General features: G+C 36.2%; 1 protein-coding gene across 3 annotated transcripts in view; it reads right to left on the bottom strand.

Moving 5' to 3' along the window:
• Positions 1–20,533, bottom strand: part of timeless (timeless circadian clock) — a 43,919-nt gene extending 23,386 nt beyond the window's left edge. Inside the window, exons 1-15 of one of the 3 annotated variants that reach the window (XM_081358508.1) lie at positions 20,308–20,533; positions 18,655–18,788; positions 18,379–18,532; positions 18,135–18,249; positions 13,744–13,806; positions 13,559–13,660; positions 12,725–12,880; positions 11,848–11,981; positions 11,540–11,627; positions 10,549–10,725; positions 10,249–10,466; positions 8,195–8,298; positions 7,895–8,064; positions 6,580–6,699; positions 2,783–2,934 (exon numbers count right to left, since the gene is read on the bottom strand). In XM_081358508.1, the coding sequence (XP_081214634.1) occupies positions 2,783–2,934; positions 6,580–6,699; positions 7,895–8,064; positions 8,195–8,298; positions 10,249–10,466; positions 10,549–10,725; positions 11,540–11,627; positions 11,848–11,981; positions 12,725–12,880; positions 13,559–13,660; positions 13,744–13,806; positions 18,135–18,249; positions 18,379–18,532; positions 18,655–18,751 (1,850 nt within the window). In that variant the 5' untranslated portion in view covers positions 18,752–18,788; positions 20,308–20,533. Of the gene's footprint in view, positions 1–2,782; positions 2,935–6,579; positions 6,700–7,894; positions 8,065–8,194; positions 8,299–10,248; positions 10,467–10,548; positions 10,726–11,539; positions 11,628–11,847; positions 11,982–12,724; positions 12,881–13,558; positions 13,661–13,743; positions 13,807–18,134; positions 18,250–18,378; positions 18,533–18,654; positions 18,800–20,307 lie in introns of all 3 variants that reach the window. The other 2 variants (XM_081358510.1, XM_081358509.1) reach the window with 2 other exon arrangements.
• Between the last annotated feature and the right edge of the window lie 351 nt (positions 20,534–20,884).

Genomic DNA, 20,884 nt, shown 5'->3' with positions numbered 1-20,884 from the left:
TTGCTATCACAGGAAGCAAATATCAAACAAAATATAAAGAATTAGCTTTAATGTATGCAATTAAAGGGGTGGTTGATTATGATTTCACTTTTCTAACTTTAGCTAGTGTGTAATGTTGCTGTTTGAGCATAAACAACATCTGCAAAGTTACAACGCTCAAAGTTCAAAGCAAAGGGAGATATTTGCTTTTAACGAAATCGTTTTTTAAGGACTACAACAAACGGCTGGTAGGAACTACACGACAGTCCTCCCAGGTTAGTGACATCACCAACCCTAGAATTTACATAAACCCCACCCCCGGGAACAAGATTTATAGATTATCATGACAGAATATGCTAATCAATGACTAGAAGATAACTACACATAAGCTACATAAATTCATCAACTAACCATTCAGAAATGTCCTGTTGCATTCTACATGTTGTCACTTCTTGAGCCTCTCCATTATTGTCTGACTCCAGTTTGAACATAAACATTGAAATTTTCAGTGCATGTCTGTGTGAGGTAAAACGACACAAGCTCTTGAAGCTCCGCCCCCTGTGCCGGGAGCAGCGGCTCATTTGCATTTAAAGGGACATACACAAAACGGTGCATTTTTGCTCACCCTCAAAAAAGTGACAATTTTTACATGCTATATAAAAATATCTGTGGAGTATTTTGATCTAAAATTTTACATACACACTCTGGGGACATCAGAGACTTATTCTACATCTTGTGAAAAGGGCATTATACCACCCCTTTAAATAACACTTATTTAACACTGTTAATGCATTTATAAAATTTGTTTGCTTAAACCATCAGACTGGAATCTTCCAGCTGACTGAAATGAATCATAGCTGTAGCAACAATCTCCCTCTTTCAGAAACAAAGGGGTAGCTTATATACCACTGGACATGATAAACCGGCAGAAATTTAGGATTATTGGCTGCATCCGAAATCGCATACTTCCCCACTATATAGTGGGCGAAAAACAGTACGTGACAAAAGTAATATGTCCAAATTCACAGTACTCATAAAAGAGCAGGAAAAAAAGTACCCAGATGACCTACTTCTTCGGGCAAGATTCTTAAGTGTGCATATGAAGGACACTTTCCTATCCCATGAGGCATTGGGAGAGGATTTGTAAATGCCAGTGACGCAACGCAATTGACGCTGGTAGGTCACCAGGGTTCCTGCAGGTTTCAGTTAGTCAAATTTAAGACCATAAAGATTGAAATTTAAGACCTACACGACGCATTGCCAAAAATATTCAAATCAAAGAATTAATTTTATTACAATGAATTCAGTAATTGAAAATGCATTAACTTAATTTACAGATAAAGCAATCACATTAGTAACCTTCCAGACCCAACAACGCGTGTCAGAGAAAAGAACAGAATTAGATATAATTTTTTAATAGAAAATTGTACTTTGCATATTATAGGCCTACTGTAAAAAACACATAATTAGTTGATTTTAGTTGATCATAGTTGATCATAACTATATGAAATGGCATGAACATTTCATTTAATTATTATAGTGCCAAAAATTATCACTGTTATCACAGAATCCTGTTCAAAAAGTACTAATACTACACAATGAAATCAATTCACCAAGTTTTATGTCGAAAAACAGCAACAAATAAAATTAGCATCAATACGCACTAACATAAACATTAAAATAATACGATTAAAAATGATAGCCAGATTTTAAAAGTGTCTTGCAACATGTTATATACTAACATGTACAAGTTCAAATAAAGTTGACAAAAAAGGCTCATTTGACTCATTCTTTTTATAAAAAATTATTTAGTGACATTTACAATGCACTTTAGCTTATCTTTTATTATTAATAGTAAAATTCGGTCCGATTTTCCCGTGGCGTCTGTCGTTGCTATGCAACTCCACAATGGCAAAAAAGTTTTAGGTGCTAATGGATTTCCACCGCCGAAAAACGCTTGCTGTAGCTCTGTTACAAGATTTATTTATGGAGAAGAGAAAAACACCCGTAGTGTTTAGGTGCACCCGCATCCTTCATGTCTTTTTTCATGTTCCTGCGCCTGAAAAAAAAAACGAGCGCGTCGCTTCAATTATGAGCGCGCTTACCGCGCGCCTACATTTGAATGAACTTGAGCGCGAAAAAGACGCGATATGTGAACTGCCTCTTGGCGAGCGACTTCGTTACTTTTTTTGCTACTTTGTAATAACTTTATGCGGCCAGCGTTTCTGGAAATGAACGAAGGTAAAATCTTTTTTAAGACCTGACTAAATGAAATTTAAGACCGCGGATGAAAATCTGGCTGTTTTTAAGACGTTTTAAGGCCTTAAATTTAAAGTTCAGAATTTAAGACATTTTAAGACTTTTTAAGACCCCGCGGGAACCCTGGTCACACGATAACAACATGGCGAATGTATTACGTCTGGATTTCATTCATAATATATTCATTCATACTATACAGAAAATACTTTTTAGCGGCTTAATGCATTTTGAAATACACAGAATCTCTTTTTTAATTCGAGATTAGTTTTCTTTGAACTAATTACATTAAGATGTTAACTATGACCAACATTATGACATTTCTCATTACATATTTTAAATTATTGACAGATCTTCTACAAACCATTTAATGCATCAGTGACAAATGGCATCTTTCAAGGACCAGGTGAATCAATCAGCGTCACACACATTTTTTTCTTGTGTGGAGAAATGGCATGATGTGATAAAGCTCTGACAAAGCTAGGCATTTAAAAACGGTGAGAAACAAGACGACACTCTCTAGGTGTTGGTGTGGTTGATGTCTTACCGTGCAGCCCGGAGTAAACTCAAAGCTTCAGGTCCTGAGCGAGATATAATGCAGTCTTGAATCTTGAGCAACGCTTCAGTCCTCTGCTCATTGACTGGAGTGTCAGATGCGGCGTCGAAGGGCACAGCACCCTCAGTCAGACTCTCTGACAGCTGCAGGCCAACACGAGAAACAGCACACAAGTGTGTTTATACGCACAACATGTATTCATTTAACACACATGGTATTTGTAATCAGACTGAATATTTGGGAAATTAACCCAAGTATGTCACATTAGGTGCATTTCCATTACAGATATGCGCAAAACTTTTGCGATTTTTTTTTCATTATTGATAAAAAAAACTATTGCGAAATGGCGGCGTTTCCATTAACCGATGTTATGCGACTTAAGGCCCTTTCACACCGGATGCGTAACGAAAAAGCGAATAGTTTGTGTGCGAATAGTTCGCGTCAAAACCCATCAGATGAGCTGCGTAAACACGGTCTATCTCTATCTTTGACGATTAGCTTTCTATCCCAAATGTAGTTTAGCCTTCTAGCCAACACAGCACAGGACTATACAACGACGAAAACTATCACACAACATACTCGCAGTCGTGATAACCGAGTTGGTTGACAATGCTACGCCACACAATCATTGTCCTTGTAGTATGCGATTGGCTGAAGCCTTTTCTGTCGCTGCAAAAGTAAAAAAAAAACAAAAATCGACATCGAAGCGAAAAAAATAAAAGTCTTTTTTTCGCCGCAGCACATTCACGTTCGGTGTGGAAGCGCTCATTACACAAACAGCTGATCAAAAAATAAAACCATCACACGAATTATTCGTGCGTCAAAATCACGTCCAGTGTGAAAGGACCTTAACCCTCTGATGGTCCTCGGTCATTTCTGACCGAATAATTTTCTGTTTTGAAATTTTAAAAATCACAGCTTCATCGGAAGGCTATGAAACTTGGTGACTTTTCTGGGATTAGGTATGTGAATACAAAAAAAAATTGAGGTCATGATCCGAGCATGCTAAGTGGTCGTAAAAAAAAATAGTCACACTCGTGGTCTTCGGTCAAAAATGACCGACCCATAGGAAATGAATGGGAAATTTACAAAAACACAAAAATTCTCTGAATTTTTGTCTGTACAGTCTACAAATCGGACACGATTCTAAAAAAAAGTACACCGCAGTAAAGGGGTGACACTCTACAACATCAAGAGTGCAAAAAATTCACACCCACCCACACACACACACATACAAACACACGTTTATACACATACACACCAATAAATTCAGATTACAAAAATCTGTTTTGAATTTTTAAAAATCACAGCTTCATCAGAATGTTACGAAACTTGGTGACTTTTCTGGCATTAGGTATGTGAACACACAAAAAAATTGAGTTCATGATCCGAGCATGCTAAGTGGTCGTAAAAAAATTAGTTATGATTTTGGTCTTCGGTCAAAATTACCCCCATAGGAAATGAATGGGAAATTGACAAAAACACAAAAATTCTCTAAAAATCAGCCACGATGCAGAAAAAAAATGCTCAGCAATGAAGGGGTGAAGCTCTAAAACATCAAGAGTGAAAAACATAACATAATTAATAATTATAATTAATATATGTATATATAATTAATATAATAATTATTAAAATTATTAAAATAATAATTAATAAAATGTTATAAACCTTGGCAAAAAGTATTATTTGAGAATTTCAAAAAAAATACATTCAATCCACATCTTAAAAGTAAGTAATTTGGTCCAAAAACAACTAGAATTCACAAACATCTCCATTTAGAGCTATACAGGCATCTAGTGGTAAACCCATGCAATAACATGTTTTATTTAATTTTATGATTAATAAATTGATGAATTTTTTTTTATTTTATTTTTTTTCTGAAAGCCTAGTCTCTATTTTACCCGAAAATACTGCATAGAATTTTTTTTTTTTAAAAACAAAAAAAAACAAAAAAAAAACATTATTTTCAATGGCAAAAAATGGACTATAAATATTGCATAAATATTAATAAGTTCAATCAAATTGTCTCAAAATTCTTAATTAAAAAGAATAAATATTATAGAACAAAAATAAATTGCATTGGTTTTTACTGGGATGGAGGAAGTTTCATTTTTAGGTGTCCGGTCATTTATGACCGGGAAGGCCCCCAGTGTGACTGCTAAACGAAGACCATCAGAGGGTTAAAGCGTAATTTTTTCCTCTCGCGATAAGTCATTCCAAAAATCATGGCAACGGATGTTGGTAGGTTTATATATATCACAGCCACCGCACTAACCATTAATAAATATTATTTAGAGATGCACCGATTACAATTTTCTGGGCCGATTCCGATTTCCGATTTTCATTAAGTTTGACCTGCCGATACCGATTTTAGCTGATTCCGATTTCATTTTTTCTAACCACATTTTTTCTAACCACTTTACAGCACCTATTTGTGTACCTAAAATAGGTACAGATATACAGCACGTTTATCTGTACCTATTTTTTTGAACAGATAAACACTATAAAATAAAACTATATAAATTACTCCAGGTGTGGGTAATTCACACACATCTAAAGTGCAGTGTTATGGAAGAACCATTTCCTTTTCACATTCAATATCCAATAATTTTTAATATATATGTATTTAGCAAACTAAACATCTGTATGAAAACAGGGAATGGCAATAAAATAATATATCAAAAATAAAATAAATATAGCCTTGCAATATAAAGATATTTCTCAAAGCACACACACACAGGCCTACTGCAATCACTTGTACAAACTGAATAATAAAAGAAGTTTAAATGGGTACATTTTCTATAAATATTAATCTTCGTTTTCTTTTCTGACATAGCCTACTCCAGTTCTTGTTAAAACACGCAAATTCTGTGCATTTTGTGCACTTTTTTTGTGAAACCCTATTTAGGCTATTTTGTGCATCAAAAGTGTGCTTTCCCTTTAATTGAGCGTGAGCAGTGCAGCAAATAGACTCGGCGCCGAAACACGCGCTTCAATGCTCGCGCTGCTCCTGCTCCCGTTGTGAATGCACTCATTGATTAACATGCACGGCGAAAAAAAATATGCGCTTGCGGTCTGAACGGACGTAATTCACAAGGTTTTCTACATGTGTGTTCCGTGTGATGCTGATGTTGCGCGATGTTAATCATGCGGCGCCCGAGTGCATTTGACCGCCATAAAATCGGCATTTGTCAGACTGACCGGCCGGTCGCCGGTCATGGCCGATCACGTGAAAATCAGCCAATTCCGGCATCTCTATTATTATTATTAATGGAAGGAAACGTAGGCGTGTTATCCCAGCATTAATGGCAAGGAAAGACCCTTACTTACAGCACATATGAGGTGTTTCTGGGTGTTTCTCACTCATTTCTGCTCCGAGGTCTTGATTGTGGCATTTTATGAGGTTTAGAATCCAGTATTCCTGTAATTCTTTTGTCTTTTATGAATTGAATAAAGAACTCTGTCTCGTATTCTGTCCAAACACACTGCGCCTTCTAAGTCAGGTGACTGTAAATGCGCAAAAACTTTCCACTGCAGTTTTGCGAAATATTCCTTTTACGAATTTCGAGGTTTTGCGAAATTGACGTGTTTCCATTGGGCGTATTTCCAATTCGCAATTTGCACAATTTGAAGGGTAATGGAAACGCAGCTATTGTCAAGTGTGTCACTTTAAAGATTCTCAAAATTGAATGTTTTTACTGTCTGACGAAGATCAAAATGGTTTAAATGTTCCATTTGTTAGTACAAATGCTTGTTTTCTTTCTGTTCCTGATTTTCTATAACCTCACCTGAAAGCCAGAAGATATGAGCTCTTGAGACACGATCTGCCATGTCTGTTCCAAGTCTTCAGCTGAGGGCTCTGTCTGAAGGCTCTTCTTGCTACGTTTCCTTCGTTTCACTCTTCTTTTCTAAAAGTCCAAAAAAAAAAATTTATTTGTAAAATCCTTGCAAGTAAAATTTACCATAGAATCACCATAGAAAAAAAAAAAAAAACTGCCCCAAATCTTAATGCCACATGTTGCCTTCTTCAGCATCAATGAATGTTTGAAACTTAATAGTTGTCTTAATAGTCGCTCAATTGTCCTTAGTCTGAAATGATGGATCTTATGTCATTAAAATCTATGCATTTTCTTCACTATATTGCAAAGCATAAAATTAGACTTCTTCCTCCACTTAATTTCAGGAAAACACGCTGTTCCTCGTTATTTTAAAATGAAGAATTCGAGATCTTCTCGGAGGCCGATAGTGATGTCCGTTTCGTGAGCGGATTCTTTTCAATCAACTGGTTCACAGCATCGATTGGTTCATTTGTGAATTCCACTGATCTAGAAGTTCAGCAAAAGAGTCAATTAACTGAACAATAAACACTTGATTTGGTCTTGTCCCGCTCAAAAAAAAACCCCAAGATCCGGGAGTAAAATGATAGTCTCAGATCAAGTGTGTTCCTAATAATAATTCATAATAATGTCAGACTAAGTTCTAACCTATTTTAGGTCTATCTTGTTTGTGTCGCATTAGAAACCTCACTTTTACTGGAGTAATATTTTACTAGTGTTCCTCTACTTTAACTTACGAACAGGGTTCGTGCACAACGTCCACCATGAATAAACATTTCATAATTAATTTCTCTTGCTATTGCGGAATATAGGTCAGTGTTGTATTGTCTGTGCATTACAGTGAATAAAATCAGGTGTATATCTTATTTCTAAACATTTGCAGTGCATTCAAGGCAGACAGACTCAAGTGTCGTTATGCACTGACGCTTTGGAAACAAAACCAACAAGGATCAAAAACCAAATATGAAAGCGAGGCGAACAACGCTATGCATTTTGCTGCCTTCTCCTGCATGGTTGTCACCAAACAACAGGGTTAAACAGCCTCTGCTCTAATAATGCAAACGCACCGAGGTTCAGACCTTAATAATATAATATGAACACAATCCAGCAGGAGGAGCATTCGAACTTGGGTTCGGACCAGGAAACCGAAACAAGTTGTGTGAATAAAAGCATCTGCCAAATGCATACAAGTAAATGTAAATGGCACACACCACATGTCATTTTAAGCTTATCCAGTGATCTCAACTAACGCCGTCTCAGGTCTCACCTGCACCACCAGATTGTTTCGGCCCTTACAGAATCTCTCCAGCATCCTCAGAAACAGATGTGTGGACTCCACCAGGTCTCGGAGGAATGAGCGCGGCTGCATTCGCTCATCAAATTTACGCAAGAGAGTCAGAAAAATCTCCCTGAACTCCATCAGATAAAAGATATTACCTGCACACACCGGAAGACAACCAAACAAGTGAACGTTAGATGGGTGTCACAGAGGAAAAGTAACATTTAAAACCAAGGTAATTGCCTAATACATTTCACAGATTTAAAAAGGAAGAGAAATAAAACATACTCTTGATGACGCTGGAACTGTGTCGGATGTTTTCATCCTTTGAGCGATCCATTTCATTTACTGTCAGCAGCAGTTCCTGATACGCCTTCAGAGCCAAATGCATTCTGGTAAAAAGAGAAGATATCGATTCATATTAACAGTACTTCACTTAACTAAGTAATATGAGCTTTTTTTAGTTGTTCAAATATGCATGTCAGTTCATATAGTTCAACACAAGATTCAGGGAGTTTTCAGACCTGAAGACAGTCGCTTTGTTCGACATGTTGCAATTTCTTTTTAGCTCACCTTTCACAAGGCAACATTTTAAACAAGTCACGTGCGATAAACTGTATATACTCTGGGATTCGACTCATTGAGGTTATCGGTCAGGATTAAATCAAACGATTAAAGGCCATCTCTTTGAGATGCTTTCTAAGCACCTTGTAAACTAAAATATTTGTGTGCGTTTTGGATGGTTGCTCTGAAACATGCTTGTCTGACCAAATCAGCATTTCACTTCGTCTTTGCTCTAGGTTAACCCACGATTCATTTCGAGATGCGTTAGCAAAACAAACACTTCTGCTTTTGACCCATTGTGGTACAGCCTGGTTCGTTGGTCCATTGGGTCTGATTGACTTCTCACCACAAGCGAACTGCTCCAGAGTTCGTTTTCAAGCGGCCCGAGACCAACTCATTCGGGGGATCTCGGACTGATTTTTTTGGTGCGAATCTGAGAGTGATTATTGTGTTCAAATATAATAGATCGCTTTTTACCAAGGAAGAAAATGCGACAGGTTCAGAAACAAATTCTCCAAACAAGACGATATGATGTGAACAATAAAAAAAAAATGCCTCAACAAACTGCCTTTACAGAGATTGTTAGTATCGTGCTACAGTACACATTCTATCAGTTGTCTATCAGTTGTCGTTCAATGGCTGTTTTTTGATAATCATTCTTTTTGATTATTACCGCTATTGCTCTTACACTCACGTGTCAACATGAAAGTTTATGATTTGCATGCATTTTAAATCCTTGCCAGTTTATTTTTTGCATTTATTCATTTTCATACTTGAATGCTACTGAAAAACACACTCAAATAGCTAAAACAGAGCTGTACAAACATTTAAATTGCACATAAGGCAGTTTTTATATCAACTTAATAAATTCTATTCCAGTTTATTTGTGAAATATTACAGTAATAAATTAATTACAATAATTTTAAATGTTTATAACTTGTTTTCATGACAGATTTATTCAAACATACATTAAATATTGAAGACATCACAAACAGGTTAAGTAAAAATATAATGAATTTGCAATACAGTGCACATATTTAGCAAAATCCTTTTTATTTATTTTTCTAGCTAAGCAATGAGTTTATGGACATTGAATCGCTTGTTTGAGGTAAATGTAAGGTTAAGTGACATTGTATAGCCTACAAGCTGTTTTATTGACGTCTTTGCTCTGTTGAAACACTGATTAAGCGATTACATGAGACGGGATTCATTTCAGTAAGCTGTAATGTATCTTTCAATATACACTCACCCTTGGTGTTCACCCTTGTTTATTTTGTACTGTAGCAAAGAGATGAGATCAGTTTACGTGCGCCTGATCCGTGCTGCCGCTCGCACTGAGGTGCTACAGTGTCACAGCGTATTAAAGAGCACCAAAACCACATTTATTGTTTGACATTTTTTATAAAAAAAAAGACTTTTATTTTGAAGTTGAGCCTGTACTTCATATTTCAAAGTAACAACGTTTTTTGCGATTGGATGGCAGGCGCACTACAAATGTTTGGTGAATTTTGCTCACGCATCAACAGAAAACAACAGATTTAACAATTTAGATTAAAAAAAAACATATCATTACCAATTAAAATCGAGAAATTAATATGGTCAATCCAGAGAAATCAAATTTTGGGAAATGATTACAATGCAATTTGTGCGTAAGTCCAGAAGAGAGATCGGCCAAATTAAACAGAAAATAGGGCAATTATCGATCGTGTGTTTGGAGCAAAAAGGTTCTGATTTACGGCCAGTCGACCGGTGCATCTCTACCCATAACCAAGACCGACCTGCGAGACCAGGATGTGGCATCCCTCTTGTCAGTGAGTATCATCTCATAGTAGTTGGTGATGTTCTTCTCAATGAAATGAAAGGTGCGGATGGACATGGTCTCAGACACCACATCCGGTCTGAAGTTCTGACCCCGGTTAAAGGCCATGAAGAAGGTTAAAGCCCACAGATAGTACGTCTCATCATGTTGCTGGGCCCGTTCCCGGATCAACCCCTCCTGCTCGGAAAACAAGACGCATGATAGGAAAAACTCATATAGAGAGAGTTTGAGTTTCAGTGATGTGGATGTCGTCATTCACCTTCACAAGGTACATAAGCCGATTATAGCAGTTCTCCAGGAAGTCGATGCAGAACTCGCGCAGGAAGAGACGCACATTTAATGCCGAGCGTCGTTGGCTCTCCGAATCTTGAGCCATCTGTTTGCGTTTGGGTACACGTCTCACGGGCTTACCCACGTCATGAGAGTAGTTCTTATACTTAAGACATCAAAAAAACATAAGTGTTAACAAAAGTGAGGTATTTGGGTCATTGACGAATAAGGTTTTTAAAAGTGTAAAAAAAATAGAATGGAGATATAACTATATCTGAAACCATTTTTTTTTTTTTACCTAGGTGTTAACAATAAGATTTTGTGGTTTTTACAATCAATTAACACTGTTTTTTTTTGTCATTTTTTACAAGATGGAAAAAATGTCACCAAAAAAGTCATTCGGTTTAACCACTGATTTAATATTTAGTTTGATTTAATTTAGTTAAAAACTGATTTGACATTGATGTTGAGATAGTATATAGTGTGTACCACAGAAGAAATATTAAATAAAATTATCACTGATCTCATAAATGTAATCATTTATTGGACTACTCTAAACACTCCAACATATTCAAGTAAAACATTGCACAGGGAAAGGAGAAAAGGGGAAATGTAAAAAAAAAAAAATAGCCTTATCTGCTTTATATTTGTATTATTGTAGTTCCTTTAGTTATTAAAAACAATATTATTCCATTTAAATATTTACTATATCGGTTTTACCGAATGACCTTTTGACACTTCAAAATCTTTAAAATACCTTTATATGTTGTAAAATATAATTAAAACCTTTTGGATTCAGTAAAAGAGATCAAGTTGTACTACCTTACATACTTTGGATGTTGTATATTTGTTTTTTTATTATTATTATTAAGGCCTTTGGACAAAAAAAATGACCCGTCACGTCATTGACCCATTTACAAAAACTAAAACAAAAAGTACACTGAAATACGAAATTCTAACTATTTTAAAGTGACACTTACATTGTGAAGTCCTTGGTGAAAAATCACATCTTTCTCTCCAACCGACTTCAATCCTTCAATGACATACGAGCCACGGAAACGAGAGTGTCTAAATAAGAGAAGAGAACAAATGATTGTTGTATTTGCTTAGTAGGTTTATGTGAAGATATGATCTAGAGCAAAGATAGCTGACTAGCTGTATTATGACACGAGGGTGGACTAATCATTTAAAGCACTGCTGCTAAAAACATAGCTTAAAAAATACCAATAACAAATGATAAATTAGTCAACAATCCTGACCCATACCTAATATGATCACATTCTCTCACCTGGTGCCTCTCAGTAGCGTACGGCTGCGTTTTTCAGCTAGTTCTTTCTGTCTCAATAACTCCAGCTCCTGCATGTCTTTTTGTTTCTCCTGGGCAGAACGCATCTGTCCTGCACTCACCAAAAGCTCAGGAGTCTGCAGGAGGCGTGCCAAAAACATACAGGCGATTATTAAATACGCGAGATGAAAAGATCCATGTTTCCAGTGCATTTTAGTGTAAAACTCTAAGGTGTTCTATTGAACTTGCAATCAGAAAGGAATAGTTCACCCAAAAATGCTAATTCTCTCATGCTAACTGACTTCCACAAGCAAAATAGTCCAGCTGTTCACCCAATAAATGCAAGCCTGTTATTACTCAACCTAGTATATCGCTTTTAGTTTTATTTTAGTAAAGGTAAAAAAACAAAAATGAGAAGATCTTAACATAAAACAAAAAGCGATCTACTATATGACAATCAATTCAAATCTTTAAAAAAAAAACATTTGGTGCTCATGATTTCAAGCTCGATTACACTTCCTAGCACCATCCACAGCTCTGCACATGCTTCAAGTTCTAGAAATTGTCATTTTAAATCATTGTGCCTAAAGACTGAAATGGCAAAACATACAGAAAAAGTCGCTACGATCAGATCGCTTCAGAAATTATCCATATGGATTACTTCCGCCTTTACGTGCTTTTTAGAGCTTCAACGATTTGATAACCATTCACTTGCATTGCATGAACCAACATAGCCAAGATTGTGTTCTGAAGAAGAAATCTATTAGGTTATAAACATGAGGGCATTAGTTGATGATAGAATTTGAACTGTCGGGTGAACTATTCCTTGAAAGATCCTTTACACGCACAATACTCAGCCTTATTTGAAACATCATGTCACCTGATCCCTGAACATGAGCGAGATGATTTCCAGGATGTGGAAGCTCCACTGCTGTTCACTCTGAGCACAGGCCAGAAACTTCAGCAGATCATCCAGTCCACTCATGTGAACGGCCCACAGCAGTTTATCGTGAACACTGGCATCATCATCCACATTCTGCACATAAACGCACGCAAATCATCCAACACAAAAAAACACAGCATTCCCAAAGGCAAACGGTGTGAAGGACCCAAGTTGTGTCTAACTGAATGCTGTTTAGTAGCAATAGCAGCAAAACTGGGGCAATGTTGAGAGAAAGACGGGGGATCAGGAGCATGGCCAATAACAGATGCCTATGTGCTCGGCCCCTAATAATAATCATTTTGTTTTACAAAACAACAGTAAAACTGAAATAGCTAAAATTTATTGATTTTGTTTTTATCGAGTAATTAAAAAGTATTATTATTTTTATTTATTTTTTAACTTGCAGCATGTGTGTATTGTAGAGTAACTGGTTACATTTTATTTAAGGTGTCAGTATTACAGTGTAATTATATATTTAAGTACTGAGTGATAATAATTAACTACATGTACTTACTATAGGGTTAGGATTAGGGTTTAGTTTAGGGTTAATTGCATGTAATTATGCATATTTTATAGTTATTACTACAATAATTACATGTAACAAAAATGACACTGTAAAATAAAGTGTTACTGATAACCTCTTATATATGTAAATATCAAAGTCAAGTTGTTTGAATTTTATTTTGATTACTAGGTCAATGAATATCAAGGATGTGTGGTATATCATAAACTAGATTTCTGTGAGCATTGTTCAAGTCTACGAACTCTCACCTTTTCCTCATATGGGTCTGCAGGGACGTGCAACACATTTCTGACCAGCAGCAAAATTCTCTCAATCAGTAAATTATCTTCTTCGGCTCTTTGCTCCCAGTCCTCAGAGAAAAACATGAGGAATTATGAATGATATTTCCAATCAATCACACCATCTGGCATATGAACATAGATTCGACCCTCACCAGTTGAAGAAGGTTGTAGAGCGTTTCACTCAGCACAGTAAAGATCTTCTCATCTGCAAATGCCTTTAAACAGAGAAGATTATTTTAATATTTGTATCAATATTCAGGGTTTGACAACAACGACTGCATGATGCAATTCACACATGAATGAATCAGCTGATTTGAATGAATCATTTGACTGAATTGAATCAATGACTCACTCTTTAAAGGAACACGCAGACTTTTTGGGACTTTAGCTTATTCACCGTATCCCCCAGAGTTAGATAAGTCCATACATACCCTTCTCATCTCCGTGCGTGCCGTAACTCTGTCTGACGCACCCACCGCTAGCCTAGCTTAGCACAAAGACTGGAGGTAAATGGCTCCAGCTAGCATACGGCTCCCAATAAGTGACAAAATAACGCCAACATTTTCCTATTTACATGTTGTGATTTGTATAGTCACAGTGTGTCACATAGGTCACACAGCCAATAACAAGGTCACATGACACACAGCCATCTTCTAACCGTATACATACTAGGGCTTTGACTTTTGCCCAAAAATCATATTCGAAGTTAGGGCTGCACGATTTGGGGAAAATGTCATATTGCGATAATTGAGGTTAATATTGCGATTGCGATATGCGATATAATAAACAAATGGTTTAATGAGTCAACTTGCTTGGTTCAAGGAAAATAAATGCACACGCAGATTAGTGATAATCTGGCTAAAGAAAAAAGTTCTTTAGTTAAGAGCAGTGAGTGTTTTTCTCTGTTCCCTTTGTTCTTTGATTAACTTTAGCGACAGATATAATTAGTGGCTATGTGTACTGTCCCTTTAAGACCAGCCGCTGCTGTCAGAAAGGCGGATCTCACACGCGCGTCATTCTCTCACGAGTGACATCTCTTCACGTTCATCATAAGACTACTCTTATGTTATGAAGATACTCGACAAAAAGACATTTTGGCATAATTGTGTGTGTTATTGTTCATTCAAGCTCGAAAGAGAACTGTATTCTGGGATGCTGTTTTGTGCGCACGCACGATATTAGCGCGAGTCTTCCTGTGTGTCACAGTCAGGACATTCACAGGCAGCACGTTCATTTTGGCATACATGTGTGTTGTTCGTTCTGCCGCGAAAAAGAACTTGATACTGGCGCGCGTCTATCTATGGGTCGTGTGTATGTGTGTGTCAGGAGGACATTCACAGGCAGCGCGTTCTTTTTTGTCTTATCGCTCATTAATGGTTTAAAAGCATTTGCATGAATAAGAGCGAGATCATGATGTAACACTAGCCAAAGGATGCCAAAAATTAACAGATGCTGCGTTAATTGCGTTAACAGCGCTAATTTATTTAATATAAAATCGCAGCATTTTGCATCATATAATCGCGTAGGCTTGACATCGCGATTGCGATACGATTAATCGTGCAGCACTATTCGAAGTTCATTTGTTTATTAATATTAATATTTTAATATTTATTAATAATATTTTGACCATTAAAATGCCTTCAGTAAGACCTATATTGGTATCAAACTTAAGTTGTATATGTTCTGTCCACCAGAGGGCAGTGTATCAGTCAATGTCAATAGGCAGGCAATGATGTTTTCAGAAGAAAACATCACGACTGCTTTTTTTTTTTTTTATAAAAAAAATGGACTTTGTCCTTACTCATGATTTTTCCCTGTTTCTTTGGTAACCCAAAGTAGCGCCACACGTTGCTTTTCAAATTGTCAGGCATGGTTGTTGTAGGCGTTGGCGCGGCCATTGTTTTGGTATACAAAATAGGCGCTAACCAGGACGCTAACGTCGCCTACCGGAGCCCAGATGATCAATAATAGCCTTGCTAATGAGCTCGCGATTCACAACTTTACCAGCCGTAAAAAAGCCTCGGAATCTGAACTGAAAACAACGTTTACAAGCAAACACATTTACAAAAAACAATGCCCATAACAGGTTTGAATATTAAAGACTGCCTAATATTCGTTCGAATATCATTATTTCTTTAAATATTCGAATTATATTCGAATAATGAAGTTCGGAGTCAAAGCCCTAATACATACTGGGAACTATATTCTCAGAAGGCAAAGCACTGCTACTTGGGCAGAGTGATTGTGATGAGAAGGGTATGTATGGACTTACTAACTCTGGGGGATACGGTGAACAAGTTTAAGTCCCAAAAAGTCGGCGTGTTCCTTTAAGAATATTAGTTGCCGCCATGGTGGTTAAGTTTCATATTAAAAAGTATATTTTGTTATCATAGTTAAAGATAGATAGAATGCGTAGATAGTGGTAGATGGACTGCATTTATAAATAGACTATAACATTGTTGAAATTGAAAATAGTGGATATAATGAATGTGGCTATTGAGAGTCACGGTCATAGTGCCACTGCTGGAAGCAGGAAGTGCGACACATTCATTCGATTTCTATATGATTCTCCTATATTTACCCGTGTGAATGCATGTGCCCACGGTGCATTGATTACATAAAGCCAACGGTGTCATTTGTTTCTTTGTTCTTGTATTACTGACGGTTTACTTGTCTTCAGTGATTGCTTGAGAACTTTTTACTTAGGCTGGAACTTAATTTTTTCAATGATAATGAATTGGTATTTAGCAATGTGAAGATTACATGCTTTTAGGTTTCTCTTACGCATCTTATTGCATGTTGTGATTACTGTGGCTTTAATTAAACTGGAAACGCATACAGCAATAAGACAGTAATGAGGCAGCTTCTAATTATGAGGCCTAAAGAAAACGCTTGTTGCGCATTGAAAGCAGCAGTTTATATCGGTAAAAAATGAAGAAAACAAATCATTCATTTCTTATTTTATGCAAATGAAAATGCAAGTAAAAATCAGAACCACAAATATCTAGAAGGCGTCAACAGTGTTTCCCACAGGATTTTGTGAACCTGTGGTGGGTGGACCTCGGTCCCTGTAGGCGGGAAGAAAAATGTGTACATTTAAAAGTTAAGGCGAGACACGGCAGGCAAAAACATAGCTTTTTTTTACTGGTCAATTTTGAGATTTTTGGATATTTCTCTTCAATAACATGTCTTCGGATCCAAATATGGTAATTTCCTTTTTATCAGCAACCAATCGTCAAAGTAAAAGGGCTGAATGCGCAATCTCATTGGCTGATGATAAATCTTTAAAGCCGTTTCCTCAAAACGAAATCTCCACTTCAGTAGCACCTATATACACCAAACTTTCCAGTCTTGTACCTAGTTATATTATGAAGACATTTACAGAGGGATTTGTAAATATATTATTCCTAGCCTGATTTATATAACATTTTATTCCAAAAAACATGGTGAAAATAATTTTTTTAAGGCTATTGACAGTATATTCTGATTTACAGGATAACAAAAGTAGATATCCATAAATCCCTCTGTAATTGTTTTCCCATCTAATATGTGAACACAATGAAAAAATTATTTTTTAACCTGGCTTTATCCAATACTCAGATTTAGTTTTTAAAATATATGCAAATTAGCACATATTTAATTAGATACTGCCTAATTTGCATATTTAAACATTAAATTACAGAAAACTTTCTCATCTTAATGTAGGTAATCAACTGGGAAAGTCTCATGGTGATATCTGCTTGTTAAAAATGTTACCCTATTCACCTGTAGTGTCTCGCCTTAAATTATTCAATGTGGTGCACTTTTAAAGATAAAATTAAGAGCTTCATATTCAGCATGCAAATTGATTAAAGAAAAAGTCATTGACTTGTTCCTGCACTTTAAAGGGGACTCAAACCTCTTTTTAGTTGTGATATTGTCTCAGTCTACATTACACTACATAATACTTCTACAAATAATAATGTTATAATATTCTTCCTATGACAGTAATTGCCATATATTGTAAAACAAATGCACTGAAAAATAAATGAAACATTCATAATTAGTTTTGTCCGAATTTCTATACTTGCAAGAGATAAACCGGTGAGCTTTTATTTTGATGGAAACTGCAGTCGTGCTTTTATTTGGGCGGTTTTACAAATGCGTCTCATTACAAATGCAGTGAAATGCTGTAATCGTCAACTATGCAAATGTAAAAATAATGTGTAAATGCGTTCCCAGAAGCACATGCACAGATGGAGGTCACTGCATTCACTCACTGTGAACCTGCATTGAGACTCGAACCCGCAGAGCTGATCACGTGCTAATTGCGTGAGCGAAGCACGCGCCTCTCTTTTGATAATGAAAACGATTTTAGTTTGTTTGACAGCAATGGTGCAAAACACAACATTAAAGACATTTGATTTTATAATTAGAAGTTTAAATATATTTTCAGGCCACCACACTCTAGTTAATGATTAGGAAGCACTGAAATCTATTTGTGGCCGTTAATGCTGATATAGTGGCGATATATAAAGCCTTCAGACTTTGTTGTGTGTTGTACCTCTTTATAAGCCTGAAGGTATGAGGTCACTTGCAGGAAGTGATGTCGGAAGGCCGGATCATCAGGAACTTTTCCAAAGCAGAGCAGCGCTGGCTGGGTCAGGTTCACCATTAGCCTGAGAATGATTTGAATCAGTAAGGTCTCTTATTTTTGTCATTGGATCTATTATTATTTTAATCATTTGTCATTGCAGCCATTTTATCAGATTCATCAAGACATTAAAAAAAAGAATGAGCTCAAACACCTAATACAGGCATCAAACAGCGGTTTGTCCTGCGTGTGCTGGGTGATGATGGGTAACAGGTCATTCTGAAGGATCTGTCCAGCTCCCAGCTGCTGTCTGATGTCCCTCGTGTCATCCTCGTGTCTCAGGTAACGAATCAGATCCTTTACGCTCTCTATAATCAACAAATAAATCACAACCATGACTGTCACAAGATAATGTGTCGTTATTAAATTCAAAAACGTTTTCCTGATATTCCTTCTGTAAAGTAGTTTGGCTCAAAGGTTTGAGCATTACCAAGGCAGTCCGGCTCTTTGTGGTAAACGTCTTCCTCCAGAAAACCCAGCGCACTGCACGTGGCCAATAACTCACAGTTCATCATGAACAAGTCCATACAGCAGTCTTATCCGAGAGAATAACTGGGTCAGAATCTGCAAAGAGACTGATTTAAAAACTCATTGTCTATTTGTTTATGTAGATTTCAATTACAATACAGATTTTTTTTTATCAAAAAAAAAAAATGTTTAAAGGCTGTTTTCTCAAATTGAGTCAGACATTTCCACTTCAGCAGAACTTGCACCAAACTTTTATTCCTATCCACATTCTGAAGGTTTGTACCGAGGGATTTGTTCATATTATACAACGTATATGGTGAAAATTGCAATTTTTTTCCCCTGTCCGTTGATAGGTATTTTCAGATTTATGGAGCGATAAAAGGGAGAAATCCAAATTCTTTAACTCTAATATGTCAGCAAAATGAAACAAAATTTTGAACCTGGCTCAATCCAGTGTCCGGATTTCTGTTCTGGGTATGTATGCAAATTAGTGCATATTTAGTTAGATAATGCATAATTTGCATATTTAAATATAACATTTCAGAAAACGTAATTTTTTTTTGCAATTCTTAATGTCAATTAACAAGGGGAAGTACGGTGATATCTATTTAACTTTTTGTCCTGCCTTAATATTAATATCTTAAATGTTAATTTTATTATTATTTTTAGTTAATATCATCATTACTGGATTTTAGAAAAGAAAACAGCATATTTGAAGACCCTTTTAAAATACAAAGCTATGATGTGAATGTGAAGAAGGTTTAGGTGGACACGATATACCGGTAAAGATTTTGGACTATCATCTCTATGGCGGTTACATTCGTGTGACGTTGCTGTGCCATCAAGAAAGCTTATTTTCATGCGTTTTTAAGCATTATGGCTTAAAAGTGTGGATTTCAGTTACTTTATCCACCACTGATGATACATATCAATTCCACTTCAAGCCCACAGAAAAATATGCACTTTACTAGATTTAATGATAAACATCATCTGGCTCATTTATGAGCAAGGTATAACTATATTTGTGAGAACGTTTTTAACAGTGATGACATTATAGCCCTCTCGAGCATAGCCAAACCTGCAAACAGGTGTGCACACACACACACACACACACACACACACACACACACACACACAATAGTAAATTTATAGGCATTTAACACTGAGGTATTAATATTTTAATTTCCATCTCTTAACATCTTTAACTAACTCTCATAGAAAACTTCTGACACTTTAGAATTTAAATTTAACATTTTTAGCATGTTTATTAATTCGACTGATTTACCTCATAAACACTGTTTACATCGTAATGCCTACGTAATTATAACATACACAATTGTGTCCTCGTAAATGAATACAAATAGCGCGTGCAAGCACTATAAACACACACTTGTACAGTAACGTTACATTAGGATTATATAAGATCTGGCAGCTGTAATGTTACTAAAGACGAAGTTCAATTTGTACAATCCTAGGGCAAATACTTAAAAAAAACTCGTTACATTTGTATATGTTCCTGTATGCGTGCAATATATGCACAATATGTTATCGTAATATTATATTATATTACTGTATTATGTTAAAATTATATGGAATATAAGACAATCATACATACCAGACCATGTCTGACCTCTCTGCGATCGCCAATGTATAGATCTGTCACACTAAAGATTGTTAATCTATCCGCTCGCAAAAAAATAATTTAAAGGTTGTCATAATTAATCTGAAATCAACTTAATTAACCCCAAATTCTCTTTTGATTCAACGCAGCAAAACAGCTAGCGCGCGCATGGTCCGAGGCGCGCTCATCCGAGCGGAAATGACGACAGACCCTGCGCTGCGCACTTAAAGGAGCCACGGCTAATATAACTGTCCGTCAAGGATAGGCAAGCTTTTAAATTTAGACTCATAATTAAGCATAATGATATAATTTAAATCATGAAGCAAAATGATATACACTGTTAGACCTTACCAGATTTTTTACAGTAAAATAATAATGACTTTACCGATCAACGATTGGCTCTTTTATTCAGAATGCTATTATAAGGTATTCCGCCATATTGCACGTTGCAGTTTCTCCCATTCATAAGCCAAAATAAAAAAAAATCAATCAAAACATTTCTGATAAAGTTGTATATGTAGGCATGTGACGGTACCAAGGGCGTAGGTTTGATTTTGAAATTGGTGGGGAC

This window comes from Scardinius erythrophthalmus, assembly GCF_964197995.2.
Source record: "Scardinius erythrophthalmus genome assembly, chromosome: 25".
Taxonomy (NCBI): Eukaryota; Metazoa; Chordata; class Actinopteri; order Cypriniformes; family Leuciscidae; genus Scardinius; species Scardinius erythrophthalmus.
The sequence above is the reverse complement of the archived record's forward strand: the minus strand, read 5'-3'. Positions and strand labels throughout refer to the sequence as shown.